The sequence below is a fragment of the Oncorhynchus tshawytscha genome, linkage group LG09 (assembly GCF_018296145.1).
Source record: "Oncorhynchus tshawytscha isolate Ot180627B linkage group LG09, Otsh_v2.0, whole genome shotgun sequence".
NCBI lineage: Eukaryota > Metazoa > Chordata > Actinopteri > Salmoniformes > Salmonidae > Oncorhynchus > Oncorhynchus tshawytscha.
This window is the reverse complement of record NC_056437.1, coordinates 33,306,243-33,329,434: the sequence shown is the minus strand read 5'-3', so window position 1 is coordinate 33,329,434 and position 23,192 is coordinate 33,306,243. Positions and strand designations below refer to the sequence as shown.

General features: G+C 46.2%; 1 protein-coding gene across 1 annotated transcript in view; it reads left to right on the top strand.

Annotated features, from left to right (window-relative positions):
• The window catches only part of LOC112257841 (autism susceptibility gene 2 protein), a 495,635-nt gene that overhangs the window by 458,468 nt on the left and 13,975 nt on the right, over window positions 1-23,192 (top strand). Inside the window, exon 7 of the mRNA XM_042326824.1 lies at window positions 22,966-23,170. Within this exon, the coding sequence (XP_042182758.1) occupies window positions 22,966-23,170 (205 nt within the window). The remainder of the gene's footprint in view (window positions 1-22,965; window positions 23,171-23,192) is intronic.

Here is a 23,192-nt window from a genome sequence, read left to right as displayed (position 1 = left end):
TGTAGGTCTGTTTCAGTCCAGACTGACTCAGTATTACACAGGACCCCACACAGACAAAAACACACACTGACTGGATTATATCATTGTTACTGAGAAGGAGAAAATATATATAGTGACATTGCATTGGTAATTTGATTACTGTGTATGCCAGATGTTACGGTTGAAATCTGATGATGTGTATTCCTGATTTATGTCAATAGCATTTTCTTTTGCTTGCTTTGATACAGGGAAACTCAGACAATGTCATTCTTTCTCAGCCAGTAATACTCTATAATTACAAAGTAGCCACCAATGAATTACATTATTTCATCATAAACAATTCCCCAGTTTGAGATAATGGTCTTTCCCATGGCTCATTGTATATGATAGAAGGATCAGTCTGTAGGGGGGTAAATACTAGGACAGAGGGAGGTTGCTCTGTCTCCCCTCCTTTCTCTGGGTTTCAGCTGAATGGCTGATTTCACCAACACTTTACTGGAGCTAATGTGAAAATGAAAAGGTGCTATGGCGAGACGTGCATCGTCGGGGTCGAGTGTGTCTGCCCGAGAGAGAGAGAGAGAGAGAGAGAGAGAGAGAGAGAGAGAGAGAGAGAGAGAGAGAGAGAGAGAGAGAGAGAGAGAGAGAGAGAGAGAGAGTGTGTCTGCCCGAGAGAGAGAGAGAGAGAGAGAGAGAGAGAGAGAGAGAGAGAGAGAGAGAGAGAGATACACGCTGATGACATTGTTTTGAAATAAAGAAGCGAGGGAAAGAGAGAGAAACAGAGGGGAACTTTGTGGCAGATAACGGTTTGAAGAGCTCCCTGGATTGTCACAGAGAGCTCTTCAGGCAGCGGAATGGCCTCTGAGTGTTTTACTCATGTGTGGGAGGGAACTGAAAGGTTGACTTTCTCTCTCTCTGGCTGTACTGTATCACTCATGAGCAGTGGGCTGCCTCCTTCTACTGTAATCATCTCAGATGATGTAAAGATGCTTTAGGGAACCATTACACAGCTGAGCTGGAGCAACAGTCAGATGGTGTGTAGATGATGTTGACCCATGCAGGGGATGAGGATTAGGAGGGCCAGTTAGCCTTTCACAGCAGCACTAGCATTGGTTTACACTACAGCAGCCGCAGGCTTTACTGTGCTGTGTCCTGCGTTTGACCTCAACCTTCTGTGGGGGGTTTGGGTTTTGGAGATTAGGACAGAATTTGACCTGGTACACAGTGGAAAGATTACCTGCCTCTGATTGGTTCTCTGTGTGTTCCGAGGCACGGCATTGGCCAAGGACAACTTGTTCTCATCTGGTAGGGTTGAGAGGTCATTCAGAGGGCACTAGCTGTCCCTTCCAGGCGCAACACTGTAGTAAAAAAGACAACAATGTTGGAGTATACAAGCACTGTTATTGTTAGTCTTATATAAACACACCTACACAGCCACTACAGTGAGCCAAGCACTTCTCACAGAAGTCTGTTATATTATCCACATATCCATTAGCTTTAATTGGAAGAATCCAATCCCCAATTGTACAGATGACTTGTCGCTGAAACCAGGTTTATTCCGTCTTCCAAAGAGCTCTCCTTGGCTGTATTTACTTTTACAGATTCGTATCCAACCAGGGCTGTTTAATATATCCCTATGGACGTATAGGTTAGCTCAATATCCTGTTTTGTGTGTGTGGAGGTAGATGTCTCCCCACTTCCCTCCTCCCCCTCTTCGTGCCTGTGGCTGCAGGGTAAAGAGAGGCTGTATTTCAGGGCCATGAAAGGAGCCGCTCCAGCCATGCCTCATCCACGGATACACAGCCACACAAAAGGTTAACAAATCAAGGCCAGCACTAGGCTGATTTACTGCCACACACTACCACAAACAATGGCCACCCCCTGATTTCTCTCGCTCTCTCTCTCTCTCTCCCTCCCGTCTCTCTTTCTTTCTCATCATGAGCTGTTAACTATATCTACCACTATATCTATATTTATACTTAAATGAAGCAGTGAAATGAATAGAATTGTACTATTTCTCCCATATAAGGCAGGCTTTGTACCCGGGTGTAATGAATGTGCTGCTTTGAGAGCTATATGATCTGTTAGTGAAGAGGCTTCAGTGGTAGAGCATTTACTAGATCTGAAGGCGATGGTGTGTAGAAACACACACACACAGCGCTCCAATCTGGCCCTTCTCCTTCCCCAATCCCTCTCCTGACACAAAGAGGTCATTGAGGGTTTGTTCCCAAAGTCCCGAGGTTAGAGGCGTAAGTAAATCCATCCATCTTCATTCACTTATTTCCACACCACCAGGACCGCTGTAGCAGGCAGACCAGAGCGGGGACTGAGGGAGGCAGGCAGGGAGATTGTGTAAACACTCCAATATCCGACATGCCATCGCTAAACCAGAGAGCCTGGAACCCGTCACAGGCCGTATTAAAGGCTACCTTCTCAAACACAAACGTTTGAATGGGCCACACTCCAGAGTTCAAAGTTAAAACCCCTCAGTGCTCCCCTGTCTGCCTGCCCCAGAGAGATATGTGTGTGGTGGGTTAGTGTGTGTGTGGAGGGGGGGTTGAAGGAAAGCCAGCTATTCTCTATACCCTCATTAGTCTCTGTTTCAGTGCCAAGCTCTCTACTCAATTGGTGGAGTTTGGTTACAAAGACAATATTGGAGCTGATGATGACAAATTTGCATGTTGTTAGGCTTGGCTTTGTAAGTCAGTGTGGACTTTGGACTTGAACGGAGGAAACTGTGATTCTAGAGTTTATTTGTAGATTGTTTGTGATATGGATACTATAATGGATTTATAACATTGTATTCTTGCGCTGGTACAAAGTGTACTTTTCCCTCTGTACTTGGTTAAACAGCCATGGCAACATTTTGCAATAAATATATTTTACAACCTTATAGATAGTAATTGTAGGGGACTGAAATACAAAGGAAGCTTATCAACAAGACCTGTAGATGGGAAATACGTGCTTAATCCATTTTCAAACAAGATCATTCTCTCTAGTATCATTTTTGGGGTGATTTTAGTGAGCCATCTCAAGAGCTGGTGTGTCAGTGAAATGTGTGTGATGGATGGGGGTCTGTTGATTGGTGGAGGTGATGAGAAAATAGCACCACTGTCAGTCTCAGGGAGATCCCCCCCATGTAACAGGTCAGCATCCATCCACTGATCTGACGTTACATCAGCCACTCTTCTCACAATGGTGCTGTATTAACAGGGTCAGAAAAGCTTATTCCCCTAGCACACACACACCCCACAGTTTTTTTGGGGCCCAATTATGCCTGTCAGGCAGTCCCAGTGGGAGGCATTGGCAAGGTGTGTATGTCCTAATGTGGCGTCATGGTGGCCGAGGTGTGTGTCAGGAGAACTGGTCTGCACCAGTCCTCCCTCGTTACCATGCAGATGCCTGGATGGATTTGTTTACCAATACCAGCCGAGGCAGGCTAGCCTCTCCTGTCTCCTGTTTCCTCAACAGGCTACAGTATGTCTGTCAGTCTCCTGCTCTCTCTGTTACCGAACAACTGCTATTTGATATCAGTCTAATGCATATGTGGATACATGTTATGACTGGAGGGTACTTGGAGCTCCACAGAAATGCGTCTTCAGCCTGAAATCCTCCAACATTATGGGATTAACACACAGGATTAGATTCCCTGGTTGTGATTACTGTTAGATTACTGTTTTACTGTCAAGAGGTTCACCCTGAGGACATCAGCAGTACCAGTGGTTGTGCTCTGCGTTGTGTGAAGCAGGATTGGAGCTGTGCTATGGATGAGTGTGATCTGGGAAGGGTAGGCTCGCTGTAAATCTGTTAGTAAATGTAGCCCACCAGTGCTGTACTGTACAGCAAGCCCCATGGGGAGGCTGTGTGGAGTTTAGGGAAAAGGAGACACCATTTAGGGTTTTTGGTGTGTCTGGGCAGCCAGGATTTTATTTCATATGGAAGCAGTTACCTGTGTGAAGTGCATTAAACCTGATGGAAATCTCCATAGTCCCTGTATAACCCTGGTTGAGATATGGGATCTCCAGTCTACTTGGATCCATCAGCCTAGAGGAAGTGGAACCCAGGAAATGTTGTCGTTACACACAGCCATCTGGGTTCAGAGATGGAAGGTTGTGTTTCTGTAGGGGGACAGGGACCCGCTGTGAACAGTCTGAGGGAGAAGCACAACACATGGGTGGGATACCTCATCTCAATCCCTCTCCTGTGGTCCCAGAGGACGGGCAGGGTTACAGGTTAAGGGGGGCTGAAACAGTAAACACTGAACTCTGGAGACGGAGGATAAAGTTGGAGACACACACAGCTGGTGTCCAGGCTGGTGGGAGAGATGGAGTGAGAGGGTGATGGGGGATCTGGCCAGGTTGATGAAAGCATTGCTTTAATTGCTCCCCCAAGAGAAGAAGTTAGCTTTTTCCCCCTCTCTCTCTCTCTCTTTTCTCTGACTCAGAAATATACAGGATTCAAAGAAAGGGCCCGAGGGTCAGTCGGATTAATCCTGACTACAGTGTTAACCCAGCAGCCACGACCCCCACCTCTGTGCTGTTAGTTAGCAGCTCAAACCTGACCCAGATTGGCCTCCATGGGTTTCCACAGAGGGCATAGAGGACATGCTTAATTTGTGGTAGGTTATGCGAGTATGTGTGTAAAGTTAGTTATATAAATTGGAAAAGAAAGTCTAGCATGTGTATTTGATATAAGCAAGGTCTAATGAACTGTGAAATGTTCCATTTTATTACCATGCAGGCCCATTGGTTCTCCCTCCCAATCTCTGGCCAGGATTTGATGTCTTCTGAAGCACATCAACATCCCCCGGATTGTTGCCATCTGTTAAAGATTACTCCGCTCCGCTCTACTCAGGCCGCTCCTAGCGGGAGCTATTTGATTTCGGGGTTTTAGAGTTCCCGCTTTATTCCATGTGTCAAGTTTTTGTGTAAACACCGCCGTCCCAATACCGACATCTTAAAAGTGCCTCTTTTTCAGGCCTTTTCAAAGGGAAAGCAAAGCCAACGGGCCGTTGCCCGCGGTGTCAGACCCTGGTCTGTTTTAGCTCTTTGTGGGGCTGCGTTGAGACTTCTTTGGGGCTGTTCTGAGGATTCTCTTGGGCTGTGAAGGTGAAGTCGAGGAGGACGAGGCGAAGGCCCTTCCCAAAGTCCCAAAGTCCCAGAATCCCATCTCTTTCTCTGACATGCAGTGCTATGATGTATGAATCCCCCAGCCAGCCCTGACACCACCTGCCCGCCCGGCGGGGCCGTTTGGAACCCCACACCTCCCTCTGAGAATTGAGGATTGAGGATTGAGGAGGAAGCCCCGGCAACAGAGGCCGCATTGTTCCCCCTCCCTCCCACCGGTCCACCGTAACGTAACCCTACCCCGGGGCCCGCCGCAATTCCGAGGGGGAATGTAGAGCTCCCCACCCCCCCACCCTAGCTGAGGAGCTTGTTGAGAGAGGAGCGAGGTAGCTCTGTTTGGACTGCTCAGCTCAGTTCAAATAAACAGTTCAGATCTAACCCCCTGACATTCTAGCCTCAGAAGGCAGCGATCACACAGCCAGAGTTCATCAGCATCAAACCCCACTGACCCAATCCGCCCACTCGCCGCCATCCAGCCACTAATTTGCGGTGTTATTTTTTAAAGGGGAAATGGTTGTGGTAGGGCTCTGGGGGGGTTAGAGAGAGAGAACAGAGTTGGTGTGGCCCAATTACTTGGCTCCCTTCCCTCCCTCCCTGGGTGCTGCTGGTGGATAGATAAATAGGTAGATAGGTTTACAGACACATCAGCAGGCCATGCATGGGGGAGGAAGCAGGGAGCAGGGAGGGGGAGGGATGACCATTAACAGCCCAGGGTTTGTGTGCTCGCTGTCTTCCATCCTGGGTGTTCTGGTAATCCAGCCACTCTGAAACCTGAGCACGGGGTAATGAGAGAGCGTTTTACACATGCGCACACACACACACACACACACACACACACACACACACACACACACACACACACACACACACACACACACACACACACACACACACACACACACACACACACACACACACACACACACACACACTAGTTTTCTCTTCCAACAATAGTTACCTTATGAAAAGGAGCTTCATAATATGCTGTATGAGGCATAACAATTTGTGTTCGACAGATTTATCCCCAGTCATAATCATGGAGGATATAGACACTGTTGGCCCCTTCCTTCCCCAATTTTTAATAGAGGTGCTAGACTGATGGCTCTCTTGGGGCATGTCTTTCTCTTTCCCTCTCCCTCTCACTGCAATCAGGTGGTGTCAGTGTGTCGACTAGAGCCGTCACTCCCCTAATTGCAGCCAGTCAATTACTCTCACACACCCCTCTGGCTAAAGACACAACCTCTTCAACATATATATCAACAAATTGGCGAGTCCACTAGAACAGTCTGCAGCACCCGGCCTCACCCTTCAAATGTCTACTGTTTGCTGATGATCTGGTGCTTCTGTCCCCAGCCAAGGAGGGCCTACAGCAGCACCTAGATCTGCTGCACAGATTCTGTGAGACCTGGGCCCTGACAGTAAAGCTCAGTAAAACAAAAATAATGGTGTTCCAAAAAAGGTCCAGTTGCCAGGACCACAAATACAAATTCCATCTAGACATCGTTGCCTTAGAGCACACAAAAAACGATACATACCTTGGCCAGAATTCTGCAAAAATATCCTCAGTGCACAACGTAAAACACCATATAATGCATGCAGAGCAGAATTAGGCCGATACCCACTAATGATTAAAATTCAGAAAAGAGACGTTAAATTCTACAACTACCTAAAAGGAAGCGATTCCCAAGCCTTCCATAACAAAGCCATCACCTACAGAGAAATTCACCTGAAGAAGGGCCCCCTAAGCAAGCTGGTCCTGGGGCCCACAGAGCCCCAGGGCAGCAGCACAATTAGACCCAACCAAATCATGAGAAAACAAAAAGATAATTACTTGACACATTGAAAACATGTAGAAAAAAACAGAGCAAACTAGAATGCTATTTGGCCCTAAACAGAGAGTACACAGTGGCAGAATACCTGACCACTGTGACTGACCCAAACTTAAGGAAAGCTTTGACTATGTACAGACTCGGCGAGCATAGCCTTGCTATTGAGAAAGGCTGCCGTAGGCAGACATGGCTCTCAAGAGAAGACAGGCTATGTGCTCACTGCCCACGAAATGAGGTGGAAACTGAGCTGCACTTCCTAACCTCCTGCCCAATGTATGACCATATTAGAGAGACATATTTCCCTCAGATTACACAGATTCACAAAGAATTTGAAAACAAATCCAATTTTGATAAACTCCCATATCTACTGGGTGAAATTCCAGTGTGCCATCACAGCAGCAAGATTTGTGACCTGTTGCCACAAGAAAAGGGCAACCAGTGAAGAACACCATTGTAAATACAACCCATATTTATTTTCCCTTGTGTACTTTAACCATTTGTACATTGTTACAACACTGCATAACACTGCATATATATACTTATATGTACTTATATACTTATATAATATGACATTTGACATTTGTAATGTTAACTGTTAATTTTTATTGTTTACTTCACTTTTGTATATTATCAACCTCACTTGCTTTGGCAATGTTAACACAGAGGAGTAGAGAGAGAGAGAGGAGTAGAGAGAGGAGTAGAGAGAGAGCGAGTTGGAGAGAAGAGGAGAGAGAGAGAGAGAGAGAAGTAGAGAGAGAGAGGGAGTAGAGAGAGAGAGGAGTAGAGAGAGAGGAGTAGAGAGAGAGCGAGTTGGAGAGAGGAGTAGAGAGAGAGCGAGTTGGAGAGAAGAGTAGAGAGAGAGAGAGAGAAGTATAGAGAGAGAGAGAGGAGTAGAGAGAGAGAGTAGAGAGAGAGCGAGTTGGAGAGAGGAGTAGAGAGTGAGCGAGTTGGAGAGAGAGTTGGAGAGAGGAGTAGAGAGAGAGAGAGTTGGAGAGAGAGAGTTGGAGAGAGGAGTACTGAGAGAGAGTTGGAGAGAGGAGTAGAGAGAGAGAGAGAGTTGGAGAGAGGAGTAGAGAGAGAGAGAGAGTTGGAGAGAGGAGTAGAGAGAGAGAGAGTTGGAGAGAGGAGTAGAGAGAGAGAGAGGAGAGAGGAGTAGAGAGAGAGAGAGAGTTGGAGAGAGGAGTAGAGAGAGAGAGTTGGAGAGAGGGGGGGCACTAGAGGGATTGTTACTCGACACCACAGACGAGCCAAGTTTAAACGCCCCTCTGTGCTGCCTGCTGGAGAGAGAGAGAAAGACAGAGGGAGCCGTCTGCCCTGCTAGAGTAGCACTGCTCTAAGGACACGGCAGTCACCCCCGTGGCTGTGTCTGTGTGGTATGACCTGCTGGGCTGGGTGGGTCACCCCCGTGGTTGTGTGTGTGGTATGACCTACCCTGCTGGGTCTAAGCTGACAGGCTGCTGGGACCCCATTTGGACTGTGGAGCTGGAGGAGCCTTGGTCTGTCTGCAGAGAATAAGAGAATAGAGACACATAGAGGACATATGGCAGGACAAAGCACACGACTGAGGTGGCAGTTGGACCTGTAGACCGGTAGGGTTTCTGTGTGTGTGTGTGTGTGTGTGTGTGTGTGTGTGTGTGTGTGTGTGTGTGTGTGTGTGTGTGTGTGTGTGTGTGTGTGTGTGTGTGTGTGTGTGTGTGTGTGTGTGTGTGTGTGTGTGAGAGAGATTGTTTGTGTATGTGTGTTTCAGAGATGTGTGTGTGTGAGCGAGAGAGAGACAGATAAGTTGTTACTGCGTTACTAATAGCTAATAGCTGTATCTATTTGTATCTATATGTGTCGACAGACAGAGAGTACATGTTGCAAGTTAAAACTCAGAAGCTTTTTTCATGTGTATGTCTTTGAATGTACACACCCAGCTGACAGTACATGACAGGCTGTGTTGTGGACAGTACATGACAGGCTGTGTTGTAGACAGTACATGACAGGCTGTGTTGTAGACAGTACATGACAGGCTGTGTTGTGGACAGTACATGACAGGCTGTGTTGTGACAGTACATGACAGGCTGTGTTGTAGACAGTACATGACAGGCTGTGTTGTAGACAGTACATGACAGGCTGTGTTGTGGACAGTACATGACAGGCTGTGTTGTGGACAGTACATGACAGGCTGTGTTGTGGACAGTACATGACAGGCTGTGTTGTGGACAGTACATGACAGGCTGTGTTGTAGACAGTACATGACAGGCTGTGTTGTAGACAGTACATGACAGGCTGTGTTGTGGACAGTACATGACATGTTGTGTTGTGGACAGTACATGACATGCTGTGTTGTGGACAGTACATGACAGGTTGTGTTGTGAACAGTACATGACATGTTGTGTTGTGGACAGTAAATGACAGGCTGTGTTGTAACAGTACATGACAGGTTGTGTTGTGGACAGTAAATGACAGGCTGTGTTGTAACAGTACATGACAGGTTGTGTTGTGGACAGTAAATGACAGGCTGTGTTGTGAACAGTACATGACAGGTTGTGTTGTGGACATGACATAAATGACAGGCTGTGTTGTGAACAGTACATGACAGGCTGACAGGTTGTGTTGTGGACAGTAAATGACAGGTTGTGTTGTAACAGTACATGACAGGTTGTGTTGTGGACAGTAAATGACAGGCTGTGTTGTAACAGTACATGACAGGTTGTGTTGTGGACAGTAAATGACAGGCTGTGTTGTAACAGTACATGACAGGTTGTGTTGTGGACAGTAAATGACAGGCTGTGTTGTAACAGTACATGACAGGTTGTGTTGTGGACAGTAAATGACAGGCTGTGTTGTGAACAGTACATGACAGGTTGTGTTGTAACAGTACATGACAGGCTGTGTTGTGGACAGTAAATGACAGGCTGTGTTGTGAACAGTACATGACAGGTTGTGTTGTGGACAGTAAATGACAGGCTGTGTTGTGAACAGTACATGACAGGTTGTGTTGTGAACAGTACATGACATGTTGTGTTGTGGACAGTACACGACAGGCTGTGTTGTGAACAGTACATGACAGGCTGTGTTGTGAACAGTACATGACATGTTGTGTTGTGGACAGTAAATGACAGGCTGTGTTGTAACAGTACATGACAGGCTGTGTTGTGAACAGTACATGACAGGCTGTGTTGTGAACAGTACATGACAGGTTGTGTTGTGGACAGTAAATGACAGGCTGTGTTGTGAACAGTACATGACAGGTTGTGTTGTGAACAGTACATGACAGGCTGTGTTGTGAACAGTACATGACAGGCTGTGTTGTGGACAGTACATGACAGGCTGTGTTGTGACTGAGATCTCACCTAACTGCTCATGTTGAGGCAGTGAAAATGCAGCTGTGGTAAAAGTTAACCGGCAGCTTCTGAAATTACACTAATGGTGAGAAGGATAAGACAGGACATCCCTATAACCGGAGTAGAACCCTCCGACTGCTTTCTGGTAATGGAGGTGTATTGTCCTGTCTCAGTCTGGGTGTCTGTCTCTGGGGCCCAGGCTGTGAATGGGCTGAGGAGTGACAGAAGCATCATGGGTGGCTAGAGAGGTTAAGCCCACCGCTGACTGACAGGACTGGACTGTTCTGTGGTGGTGAGGGCCTCTCTCTCAGCAACTCCTCTCTCCCAGGAGAGATACAAGGTTTACAGAGAGAGAGAGGAAAAGTGGGATAGGGCCACCTACCATCTCTCACTCCTCACTTGCAAAGATATCAGGGCCTAGAAGGAGACATCTCAGCTGCCTTGTTTTCAGGTCCAATACTCTTTGGCTCCACAGCTGCTCTATGTTGCGGTGTAGTTTTACTCCACTGTGACAGCCAGTAAGTAGCACTGTAATCCACTTCGTGTGATGGTGGCGGTGATTATGGTATTATTTCACACAGGTTGGAGATATATAGATCTGTCAGCCAGGCCATGCTGCGGGTAAAAACATAGAAATAGAATTACTAGACCGGGACATTCCCATTCAAGTCAATGTTTTGACATCCTATTTTTATGTGGAAGAACATCCAACCCTTTCTAGTTCTGCCCCCCTTAGGGAAGCCCCCTAGCCCAGTGCCCCCTAGCGAGATGAGAGCAGTCGCAGTATGCCCTGTGGGCACCACCACCTGTGCCAGTGTGCCCATCATCAGGGCCCTGTGGCATGCTAGCAGCCCCATCCAGTTACCCTCCCAGCCCCAGAGCCTGACCTCACCCCCCATGGGATATATAAAGATTTGTTCTCACCACCGGGCCTGGAAATCAGATACTGCCACCGAGGCCCACTACTGCCACCGAGGCCAGCGTCTTCCTACTTCATCCCCACACCCCTCCATCCTCACACCTAGGTGGGTGGGGGGAGGCAGCGTACTCAGACCTGCGGTGTTAAAATGGCCAACAGTGGAGCCAGCACATATCCCGTATGCTGCTGGAGTGAGAAGTGGACAGGCAGGCAGCCACCAGACAGAGCCGTTATGAGTTGGAGTAATCAGAATTGAACTGTGGGTGGCTGACCCTCAGAAGGCTGGTAATGGCTGCATTACGATGATGAGGACTGAGACTGATCATTTGTGTCAAGAGATTATATGTGTGAATGGAAGAATAGAAACTGTTAGGCAAGGTGGGTGAGCATTCCCTTCTCTGGATCTCTCTGTTGGGTTTGCCTGTCAGTGCTCTCTCTTTCCCTTCCTCCCTCTCTCTCTGGCAGTGTGAGTGTCTGTCCTCTGAGCCCCTCAGGCCACTCAGCCTTTCGCATGGCCATGCATCTGTCCCAAGAGCTTAGAACAACAGTCAGTGGGTTAATAGGCCCAATTACACTAGATTGCTGATGCCTTTTCACTCCCAGGGAATGACAGCTATATCATCAGTCAGAATCAGAGGAGATGAGAGGAGAGCCTCACTCACTCACCCAGGGAGTTAACTTCCTCAACACACACACACACACACACACATTCAAGCACAGCACAGGCATGGTGTTTCCACTGTCACCCCCTCCTAATGCTCTTAAAGTATTTAAAGCTGAGGGGATGATACTTTCAACCAACTGCCTTCTGATGAGGTTACTGACATAGACTCTTCAGTAAGTTGATATTAACAAGTACGAACACACACACGCACAGTGCTAATACTACACACACACACGTTATCACTAATACACACGTCAAGGAATATCCTCTTACATTACATCCATGTCCATTACATTCATTTGGTCATTTATGACTGATGGATTACATGAGTTACAGTTTCAGCTTGTATGTCTTTTCCACATCTTGCCCTTTGCCTGATCATCATCGCTGGTCCTTAATGTTGGGGTGTGCCTTACTATCGAGGAATGCATGGATCTGTTTGGTATTCACACTGCAACACAACACGTCTCACACTCTTCCCAAGACACATATACAGAATAGCTGTCCTGTGCTGTCTCTTACCCACGGCATTATCTCTGTTTAGGTTCCATTCTGCCACGGTTAACAGCTCTAGGCACCCAGCGGGGTGTAACCCACACCCCTCTGGCCCTGCATTTAGAGCCCTGCTGACATAACGGAGCACAGCCGGGCCAGCAGGTGCCAGCCAGGGGACCCTTCATAACTGTCAGGCCCAGCAGCGGGCCCCCGTCCTGGGCATGTAGGACATGCATGCCTGAGTGAAGTGTGCACATAGCTTTGGGTGCTCCAGGACACTCTAGAGACGTGGATAAGGAATCAGAGGCATGGTGTTACCGCTGTCACCCCTCTAATGCCGTTAAAGTCTTTAAAGCTGAGGGGATGATACTGTCTGCGGGATTCTCTGGCTGCTTTGGCACAGAACACGAGATGAGGCCAACCAACTGCTTTCTGATGAGGTTACTGACATAGACTCTTCAGTAAGTTGATGTTAACAAGTACAAGTTACTAGTTCTTTGGCTTACAGTGGTTGACCTTGTAAACATTTGAGTGATCTGTCTGACTTTAAAGCAGCAGTGAAAGTGTAGTGAGGCTGGGAATTGCCAGGGACTTCCCAATACGATATTATCACGATACTGAGATGACGATACGATATGTATTGCGATTCGATACTGCAATTTGATTGCGATTTGATGTTCCAAACATATTGCTCATTATATGTCTGCTGCAGAGGAATGAGAGATCATGAGAAAATTAGTTTTGATCGGTCATGAAAATAAAAACGCTGAAAACATGTTGTCTCACTATCTAATACGTTTCGGGGCAGGAACAGCCAACTAGCGCTAGCTAACGCTACCTAGCAAAAAAATAAGTAATAGTATACACTATGTACAGTATACTGAACAAAAATATAAATGCAACATGTAATGTGTTGGTCCCATTTTTCATGAGCTGAAATGAAAGATTTGATGGAGCGTGCAATTGACATGTTGACTGCACGAATGTCCACCAGAGTTGTTGCCAGAGAATTTCATGTTTATTTCTCTACCATTAGCTGCCTCCAATGTTGTTTTAGAGAATTTGGCAGTACATCCAACTGGCCTCACAACCGCAGATCACGTGTAACTACGCCAGCCCAGTACATCCACATCCGTCTACTTCACCTGCTGGACCGTGTGAGACCAGCCACGCGGACAGCTGATGAAACTGAATAGTATTTCTGTCTGTAATAAAGCCCTTTTGTGGGGAAAAACTCATTCTGATTGGCTGGGCCAGGCTCCCCAATGAGTGCCCTCCCAGGCCCAGCCATAGCTGCGCCCCTGCCCAGTCATAAGTAATCCATAGATTAGATTGAATTTATTTAAATTGACCGATTTCCTTATATGAACTGTAACTCAGTAAAATCATTGAAATTGTTGCATGTTGCATTTATATTTTTGTTCAATATATATATATATATATATAATTTTATTGATACTTGGAGTGAAAATATCCATGTAATATCGCGATATGTAACTGTATAGATTTTCCCCCATCACAAAAGTGTAGTACAGTACTGTGTCCTACAGATGCTGATCCTCGAAACAGGAAGTGTTCTCTCAGCTTGGAGGTTCCCTCATGGCACCACCAGATAGGCTGTTGTGGCGCCAGGGTTCCCTATAGTCTACCATGGTGGAGTACTTTAGGAGCACCAGAGAGCTCAGTGGGGGAGTTGGACTCAGCAGCCGTCTGCTAATATGAGCTCCTGGAGAAAGAGAGAGTCCTGAGAGAGATGGAGAGAGCATGAAGAAGTACAGTATCCTGAGAGATCGAGGCTGCGTGTGCGTGTGTCGGCTCAGAGGGATTCTTAGCTGGGACTGGGGGCCTGTGTGGGAAGTTGTGAGGCTTGGGAGTGTATGAGGCTGTCTGGTTGTTTGTTGCTCCTGCTCTATATGAGAGGGAGGTGTTAACGATGTCTGCCGTTCGCCTTGAACACAGTCTTCATTAAGAACAAATAAACACATCTACTCTTACTAACTGATTCAGGGTGCCCCGGGGGAACACCAGTCCACAAAGCTGAAAATGAGGGCACTGAATTTAGTTTACTTGGCGCTAAATTAGAACCCAATTTTGCTGCCTAACCAAATATGAAGCTGAAAGTGCAACTCGTTTCTTGTTTCTTTCCTTATGATCCCTGGAGACTTAATGTGAAACCAGTCATATGGCAGCAAACTGAAACTCATATCAACATGATATTAAATTGCGGCCCCGTTTCCACAGTGAAGTATGCTATAAATAGCTGTGTCGTTATACCACATTTCCATTGTATGCCATCATAATTTGTGGGGATGATATTTGGAGACCCAAGCTACAGGCTTCTGTGGCGCCGAACCGACCAAGTTGATTTATGCGTTTTATAATGTTTTAATTATATGCCCAGGCTTTTCTCTGCTTTATTTGACTATTTGTATCATGTAAAATATTAGCCACTGTCAGGAGTCACACTCAGTAATACCAACATACATTTATAACTGTGTCTTTAGTGTTAGTTTCCTTCAACTCGTAGCCTACATTTTGCATCATTCCATTCCGCTTCCATTTCTTTCTTTGTCACGTCCGTGTAGTTGTTCCTGAGGGTCGCCTGCATTAGTGGATCATGTTAGGTTAACGTTGCGCAATAACTTGGGACATGTAGTCTATTTGAATCATTATGGAACCTAGACTACACATCGCAGGTTAAACCTGGAGCCTGGCGCAATGATTGGATCCTTGTCATTACAATTCCATGATTCATGAGGATTAGGTTAGATTTATAGGATTCGCCTATTGTTCAAACCGTACGGTACACTTTTTTCACCTTCCAATATTTAATGGATTTAACTTCATATGCCAACTTTTAGGATGAATAAAATATGTTTAGTGCGTAAAGGCTCTCCAAACCAGTTTTTTTTTACGAGTCACACATACTTTCCTAACCCTAAAATGTGTTTAAATAATCTACAAGATCAGAGTATTTTTAAACCACTTGGTGCTGAAACGGAGACAAATATGCATATATTTAGATGGCTTCCTTTCATTGATCCCTAATGTTCTGAACCCGTTCCCTCTGTGTATTCTAGTGAGTCTGTCGGAAAAAATGGAATTAACTGGATAGATTAAGATAAGTGTAATAAACTCTATTGAATGAAACCTCTGTTGGCCAGAAAATGGGAGAATTGTATTCAGCCAGCGCAAGCAAACCGCACCTGCAAAGCCCGTTACACGACTGCATAAGGTGAGTCTGAATACCAACCACTGGGGAAGCCAGTTTCTGCCTTTCTAGGGAGTTTATCCTAGCCACTGTGCTCCTATGTCTCCATTGGGGTATTATAGAGTTTTAGACTGGGTTTCTGTATAGCACTTTGAAATCTGACTGTAAACTCTCCTTCCAGACTCATATTAAACATCTCCAATCCAAAATGAAATCTAGAATCGGCTTCTTATTTCGCAAACAAAGCCTCCTTCACTCACGCCGCCAAACATACCTTCGTAAAACTGACTATCCTACCAATCCTCGACTTTGGCGATGTCATTTACAAAATAGCTGCCAACACTCTACTCAGCAAACTGGGTGCAGTCAATCACAGTGCCATCCGTTTTGTCACCAAAGCCCCTTATACCACCCACCACTACGACCTGTATGCTCTAGTCGGCTGGCCCTCACTACATATTCGTCGCCCGACCCACTGGCTCCAGGTCATCTAAAAGTCTATGCTAGGTAAAGCTCCGCCTTATCTCAGAGCACTGGTCACGATAACAACACCCACCCACAGCACGCACTCCAGCAGGTATATCTCACTGGTCATTCCCAAAGCCAACACCACCTTTGGCCGCCTTTGCTTCCAGTTCTCTGTTGCCAATGACTGGAACGATTTGCAAAAATCGCTGAAGCTGGAGACTTATATTTCCCTCACTAACTTTAAACATCAGCTACCTGAGCAGCTAACCGATCGCTGCAGCTGTACATAGCCCATCTGTAAATAGCCCACCCAATCTACCTACCTCATCCCCATATTGTTTTTATTTACTTTTCTGCTCTTTTGCACACCAGTATTTCTACTTGCACATCATCATCTGCTCATCTATCACTCCAGGGTTAATTTCCTAAATTGTAATTACTCCACTACTGTGGCCTATTTATTGCCTTACCTCCTCACGCCATTTGCACACACTGTATATAGACATTCTTTTTTTCCTATTGGGTTATTGACTGTACGCTTGTTTATTCCATGTGTAACTCTGTGTTGTTGTTTGTGTCGCACTGCTTTGCTTTATCTTGGCCAGGCCGCAGTTGTAAATGAGAACTTGTTCTCAACTAGCCTACCTGGTTAAATAAAGGTAAAATAAAATCTAATTAATTAATTAAACATGTGATTGAGCTAGCTACTGTTGCTAGCCACCGGAGGACAATGACCAAACGAGATGCAACAATTCAAGTTTTCTGTCAATGACGTTTGGCTTCTGATGTGATGTGATTGGAATGAAGCCAAATCTAAACTGGCTTTTTTTTGGGTGTGCCAGGACCATTCACAACTGAGCTCACTCAGTTTAGCTTAACGCTGATTGGCTATTATTTTTTATTATTTTTTATTAAGAGAGTCCAAATGCTCACTGGCTTCCCTTGCATTCAATGCTGTGGGTGACAACAATGTCATACTCTTTTTGACCAGACAGCATCTGATAGATGGGCTACACATACTGAGACAGGCGCTGTTATGTCCGTTCGGATTCTTTCTCCAGGTGAGATACAGTCAGCCTATTGCGAATTTTAGGACATTTCTGAAATACAGAGAGATGAAAAATACATAATTTAAAAAAGAGTATTATTATTATTTTGGGGGGGAAGCCTGGCTTACTTTGGCAACCATGAATACATGTCACTGAACTACTGAGAAATGCGTAGTAAAGGCATTTCATAAGTCTTATAGAATAGTGTTTCTGAAGTAGAATAAATGATTCAGAGTGCAACTGAAAACACAGAGTAGTTTGAGTTCTCCCCAGACCCCTCGGCATGGGGTCTCTGATTATAATTCATGTTTACACAGAAGACAAATGCAAAATGTAATTTTCTCTTCGAGGAGGGCCGGACTGTAGTCAGTGGTATTCAGCTCTGTATGTACTTTAATTGATTTGAAACAGCTTTCCTGGATTTTATTTGTCTGTTTTTGGAGGGAGGAAGCAGTGATCGGCGGGGCGGAGGAGTGGTTGGAAATGGAAGGTGTCGGGGGGAAAAAGCGGCAGTCTCTCGAAACAACACAACCATTGTTTAAGTGCATAATTATTGGACCGGCTGGAAGGCGAGAAATGGAGAGAGAAAACGCCCACGATCTTGTCTAGACCACATTAATCTGTTTCTTATGATTGTGACTGATCCCTGAAGTGCATTGCAGCCCTTGCGGAACACTTTAGTTGGTTGGCTGCAACTCTAAGCAGGATGCAGAGTGATGTGTTAACCCTGAAGCAATGTTACTGACTGACTGAGGCAGAATCTGCTAATGATGCCAAGAGAAAGAAAAAGGAAAGACATACAGAGAGAAAGGGACAGAGAGAGGAGATAGATATAGGGGATAGAATGAGAGACAGAGAGAGGAGATAGATATAGGGGATAGAATGAGAGACAGAGAGAGGAGATAGATATAGGGGATTGAATGAGAGACAGAGAGAGGAGATAGATATAGGGGATAGAATGAGAGACAGAGAGAGGAGATAGATATAGGGGATTGAATGAGAGACAGAGAGAGGAGATAGATATAGGGGATCGAATGAGAGACAGAGAGAGGAGATAGATATAGGGGATAGAATGAGAGACAGAGAGAGGAGATAGATATAGGGGATCGAATGAGAGACAGAGAGAGGAGATAGATATAGGGGATCGAATGAGAGACAGAGAGAGGAGATAGATATAGGGGATAGAATGAGAGACAGAGAGAGGAGATAGATATAGGGGATCGAATGAGAGACAGAGAGAGGAGATAGATATAGGGGATCGAAAGAGAGAGAGAGGAGATAGATATAGGGGATCGAAAGTGAGACAGAGAGGAGATAGATATAGGGGATCGAAAGAGATACAGAGAAAGGATATATATATTTGGGATCGAATGAGAGACAGAGAGAGGAGATTGATATAGTGAATCGAAAGAGACAGAGAGAGGAGATAGATATAGGGGATCGAAAGAGAGACATAGAGAGGAGATAGATATAGGGGATCGAAAGAGATACAGAGAAAGGAGATAGATATAGGGGATCTTGGAATTGGTATGTTGAAATTTATGTTCCTTTTGATGGCATAGAATGCCCTTCTTGCCTTGTCTCTCAGATCGTTCACAGCTTTGTGGAAGTTACCTGTGGCGCTGATGTTTAGGCCAAGGTATGTATAGTTTTTTGTGTGCTCTAGGGCAACAGTGTCTAGATGGAATTTGTATTTGTGGTCCTGGTGACTGGACCTTTTTTGAAACACCATTATTTTGGACTTACTGAGATTTACTGCCAGGGCCCAGGTCTGACAGAATCTGTGCATAAGATCTAGGTGCTGCTGTAGGCCCTCCTTGGTTGGTGACAGAAGCACCAGATCATCAGACATTTGACTTCGGATTCTAGTAGGGTGAGGCTAGGTGCTGCAGACTTTTCTAGTGCCCGCGCCAATTCGTTGATATATATGTTGAAGAGGGTGGGGCTTAAGCTGCATCCCTGTCTCACCCCACGACCCTGTGTGAAGAAATTTGTGTGTTTTTTGCCAATTTTAACCGCACACTTGTTGTTTGTGTACATGGATTTTATAATGTTGTATGTTTTACCCCCAACACCACTTTCCATCAGTTTGTATAGCAGACCCTCATGCCAAATTGAGTCGAAGGCTTTTTTGAAATCAACAAAGCATGAGAAGACTTTGCCTTTGTTTTGGTTTGTTTGGTTGTCAGTTAGGGTGTGCAGGGTGAATACATGGTCTGTTGTACGGTAATTTGGTAAAAAGCCAATTTGACATTTGCTCAGTACATTGTTTTCATTGAGGAAATGTACAAGTCTGATGTTAATGATAATGCAGAGGATTTTCCCAAGGTTACTGTTGACGCATATTCCACGGTAGTTATTGGGGTCAAATTTTACTCCACTTTTGTGGATTGGGGTGATCAGTCCTTGGTTCCAAATATTGTGGAAGATGCCTCTCTCTCTCTCTCTCTCTCTCTCTCTCACTCACTCACTCACTCACTCACTCACTCACTCACTCACTCACTCACTCACTCACTCACACTCACTCACTCACACAAAGCAGGGTTAACCAGAGTTGGCTCAGTTTTCCCCCACATTTCCTGGCAGCGTGTTTCCTTTCAGTAGCACCTGTTTCCTTCCACATCTCAACAGGTGCACAGATGTCAGCACAGCACAGCACTCTCTAGTTACTCTATCCAAACAAGCTCTTGGCTTGATGGATGGTTAAATGAACGGTTCAATTAAAATGATCACCTTCCCTCTAGCTTGCTATCTCTGGTCTTTGAACCCTAAGTGTTGTAGAGTTATGTTTGTTCAATGAGAATGTTTTGTGTCCTCTGAACCACGAGGGTCATACTCAGTAGGCCTCAACATCACTGGAGCAGACCGGCTGCTGCTGCTGCTATCGACTGTTGGATGCTGGCAGTTCGACACTGAGCAGGCTGGACAGTTTGGTGTCCTCTGAGGCTCCTGTCTCTTGCATCATGGAGTTTGGATAAGGATATATAGCCTCTTAGCTTCACTTCAGCTCTCATCATTGTCTTCCCTCACTGTGTGTCTCAGACCACAATCTATCCCCGGGCTAGCTGACGACCGATCTGTTTGTACTGTCTTGTCAACTCCTATGATCATTGTCGCACATTAGGAGTTGGAGTTGGTAAGACCGCACAAACAGATCTGGGACTAGGCTATCCCCGGGCCAACAGAGAGACAGACTTAGTGAAGATGTCCATCCGGATATTTGGAGCTGATAGCTCATAGCTAGGCTGTTTGCTGCAATGGTTTTGTGTGATTGAAGCGATGTAACCCCTGACTCCATTGGGTCCTGTGGGTGAAGGGATGGCGTGTGGGTTAAGAATGTGTGATGGGGCTATTTAGGGGAGGAATGGGACAGAGAGACAGGGAGAAGGGGACAGGGACTGAGTGTTGGGATGCCCCAGATGTCTGTACCCCCAGAGGTCTGTACCCCTATAAATCTGTCAGGACAGTCTCCAGCTACACAACAGAGAGGGAGGGTGCGTTTGTCGCAATCAGAGCTAAAATAAATGCTGAAATGCTAGTCCCCTCACCACCCTTTTTCCTATTATTGCATTCTTTATTTTGTTTATTGAACATCCATACCCCCCTCGTCTAATGTAGTCCCAGTGGCAGCAGTGGGGGTGTAGTTAATGTTCTGTAAGTGGTTAGAGGGGGTTACAGGGGGCTCACCCCTGGATAATAAGCCCCTCGCCTCTGTCCCCAGACACTCATCTTAATGAATGGCTGTTCTGCTTTTCTCTGCTCGCCCACCACCCCACTCTAAGCCCCTCAGTTCCCCTGAGCCTTAAATCCAGCCCTTGGCATCACCACCACCTCAAACCGTAAGAAATGAACAAATAACCTCCAACAGGCCTCATTCATTTCTTCCCCATTCTAATGATATATAAACCAGCACATTCATATGGGCCCACTGCCCCACTACTACTTAAAAACACAAGATAATGACATGTTGGGATAGGAAAACAGCAGGGCTGGTTCTTGTAAGGAACCAACAGGGGGGGGTGTATTTGTTTCAGGGATCAAGGAGACTGACAAATGACCTCTCATGGGAAGAGCTGTGCACATCTCCTCTGCTCCTATCCTCCTCCTGGCCCAGGAGTCTTCATTACGAGGAGAAGAGACACCTTCTTTTCAACGTTTCCTATTAGCACATTCTCAAAACAAGCCCAGCAACCTCAGGGGGAAAGAAAGGGGGGATGGAGAATTAGGAGGCTCGCCCTCCATCTGTCCATCTCTTACTCCAGGCATGTTTTCTACCTAGAAGGAGCCTCTGTAGAAGTTGGTGGCGTGGGCGAGCGGGGCAGATTGGCGTGGACTATGGCATGGATCTGGTCTGAATATAGACGGACACTGACTGGTGTTAGTGTGCGTTAGAGCCAGCATGGTGGTGTGAGTCAGTACCATATTCGACTACAGAAAACAGACATTGTGCACATTTTATTGTGGCCTGGTTGATGTTTTAGAATCAAACATGTAGCTTTTTCTGCTGATGGACCTTCCCGTTGTATTTAATAGGTTTTATAAAGCCCAGGATCATCAACTAGATTGACCCGCTGGGCGTTTTGTTTCTTGAGCGGATGGTCTGGGGACCGGAACATAATTACAAATCATTACTAGACTGGAACGCCAAACAGATCATATATTTGACTAAAGCATAATATTTTCAAACCTTGCTTACATTTGTATACGATCTCATACAGTGTATCACTCTATTATGCGTGGGAATACTTCTGAACAGATTTCCAAAATGAAAATCACTTGAAGCGGATTCCCTGGTGTTTTTACAGTCTTTTATGTAAAAACAAAACAGAAAAATGAACTTGTTTATGTTGTTGCTCAGAACACTTGGGGGACCGAATAAAATCTGCCAATTGGTGAACCCTGATATAGGCTATGTTGAAATGTCGTAATGATCTGACAAAGTGTGCCAGTTCAGAAGGATACACTTTATCTGCAGAGTGTGTGTGTGTTTTGTGTTCTCCCGCTGACAGATGTCTTGCACCGTATCATCTCTCCGGGGAGAAGTGGTGGTCAATAGCTGTTACAGCAGATAATAGATATTGATCCCTTGGTCTATCTGCTGCTGGCCAGGCATTATCTGGCCTGACCCCTAATGATGGTGTCACATGTGCCCTGGTGCTTAAATCCCTGTTTAACATTCTACTGGTAATGGATGGCTTTGTATGGAGCCCGAGAGAGAGAGAGAGAGAGGCAGGCGGAGAGACAGGTGACCAGGCGTGGTCTGATCTCTGTCTGTAAGCTGTCTCTCTGTCATATTACTGCTAGGCCGGTCCCTGGGGCCCTTGGGTCTTCCTCTATGAGGCCAGGGGCCCCTGGGACCAGCCTAGCAACAATACTACAGAGAGAGCCACCTCAGAGGCTTTAGTCTGCTATAGTGGAGCACCAGAGGGCTGCCTGCCTCACTGCCACGGCCCTGCAGTACTGGCCCAATCATCAGCTCTGCAGAGATTTAGCCAGTGTGTGCGTGCATGGGTGCCCCCAGAAGCCCAGAGAGAAACGTTAATTACTGGTTGTGTATGCACTGTCATCTTCCATTAGTCTTCCTGCTCCAGCTCATACACCATGCAGGGAGCTGACTGTTGATGCTTCAGCACAGTGTCTGTCTGAGTAGGACCTACCTGCCATGTACAAGCACTGTAGAGGGGCTCTGTTGAGGTCTTGCATCCTGTATATCGTACTATTAATGGACTTTATCAATGGACTGTTCTGTAGAAATGAGCAGAGTTTGTCTAGTGTTTGGAAGCTCTTGTGGAGTTCTTATTTGTTGGAGTGAGCAGTCTGTGTGATTCAATATGAACCGTGTCTGTGACTGAAGTACTGACCAGTCTCTCTTTTTGTGTTTCCATCTCTCTGTCCACAGTTCCAGATTTCAGCATCAATGCAGTCTCCACCAATGACAGCCAGGAGCGTGGTGGCCTGGGCCTCCCCAAGGTGTCAGGCCTAGAGCGCAGCCAGGAGAAGAGCCTGGAAAGCTGCAGGGAAGCCCTCGTGCCTCCCCCCGCGCCCAGTGCTCCCAAGCAGCCCCTACCCCCGCAGCCCTGTGCAGCTGCCCGCCCCCTGCCTCTGTCCCTACCCTCCTCCCAGGCC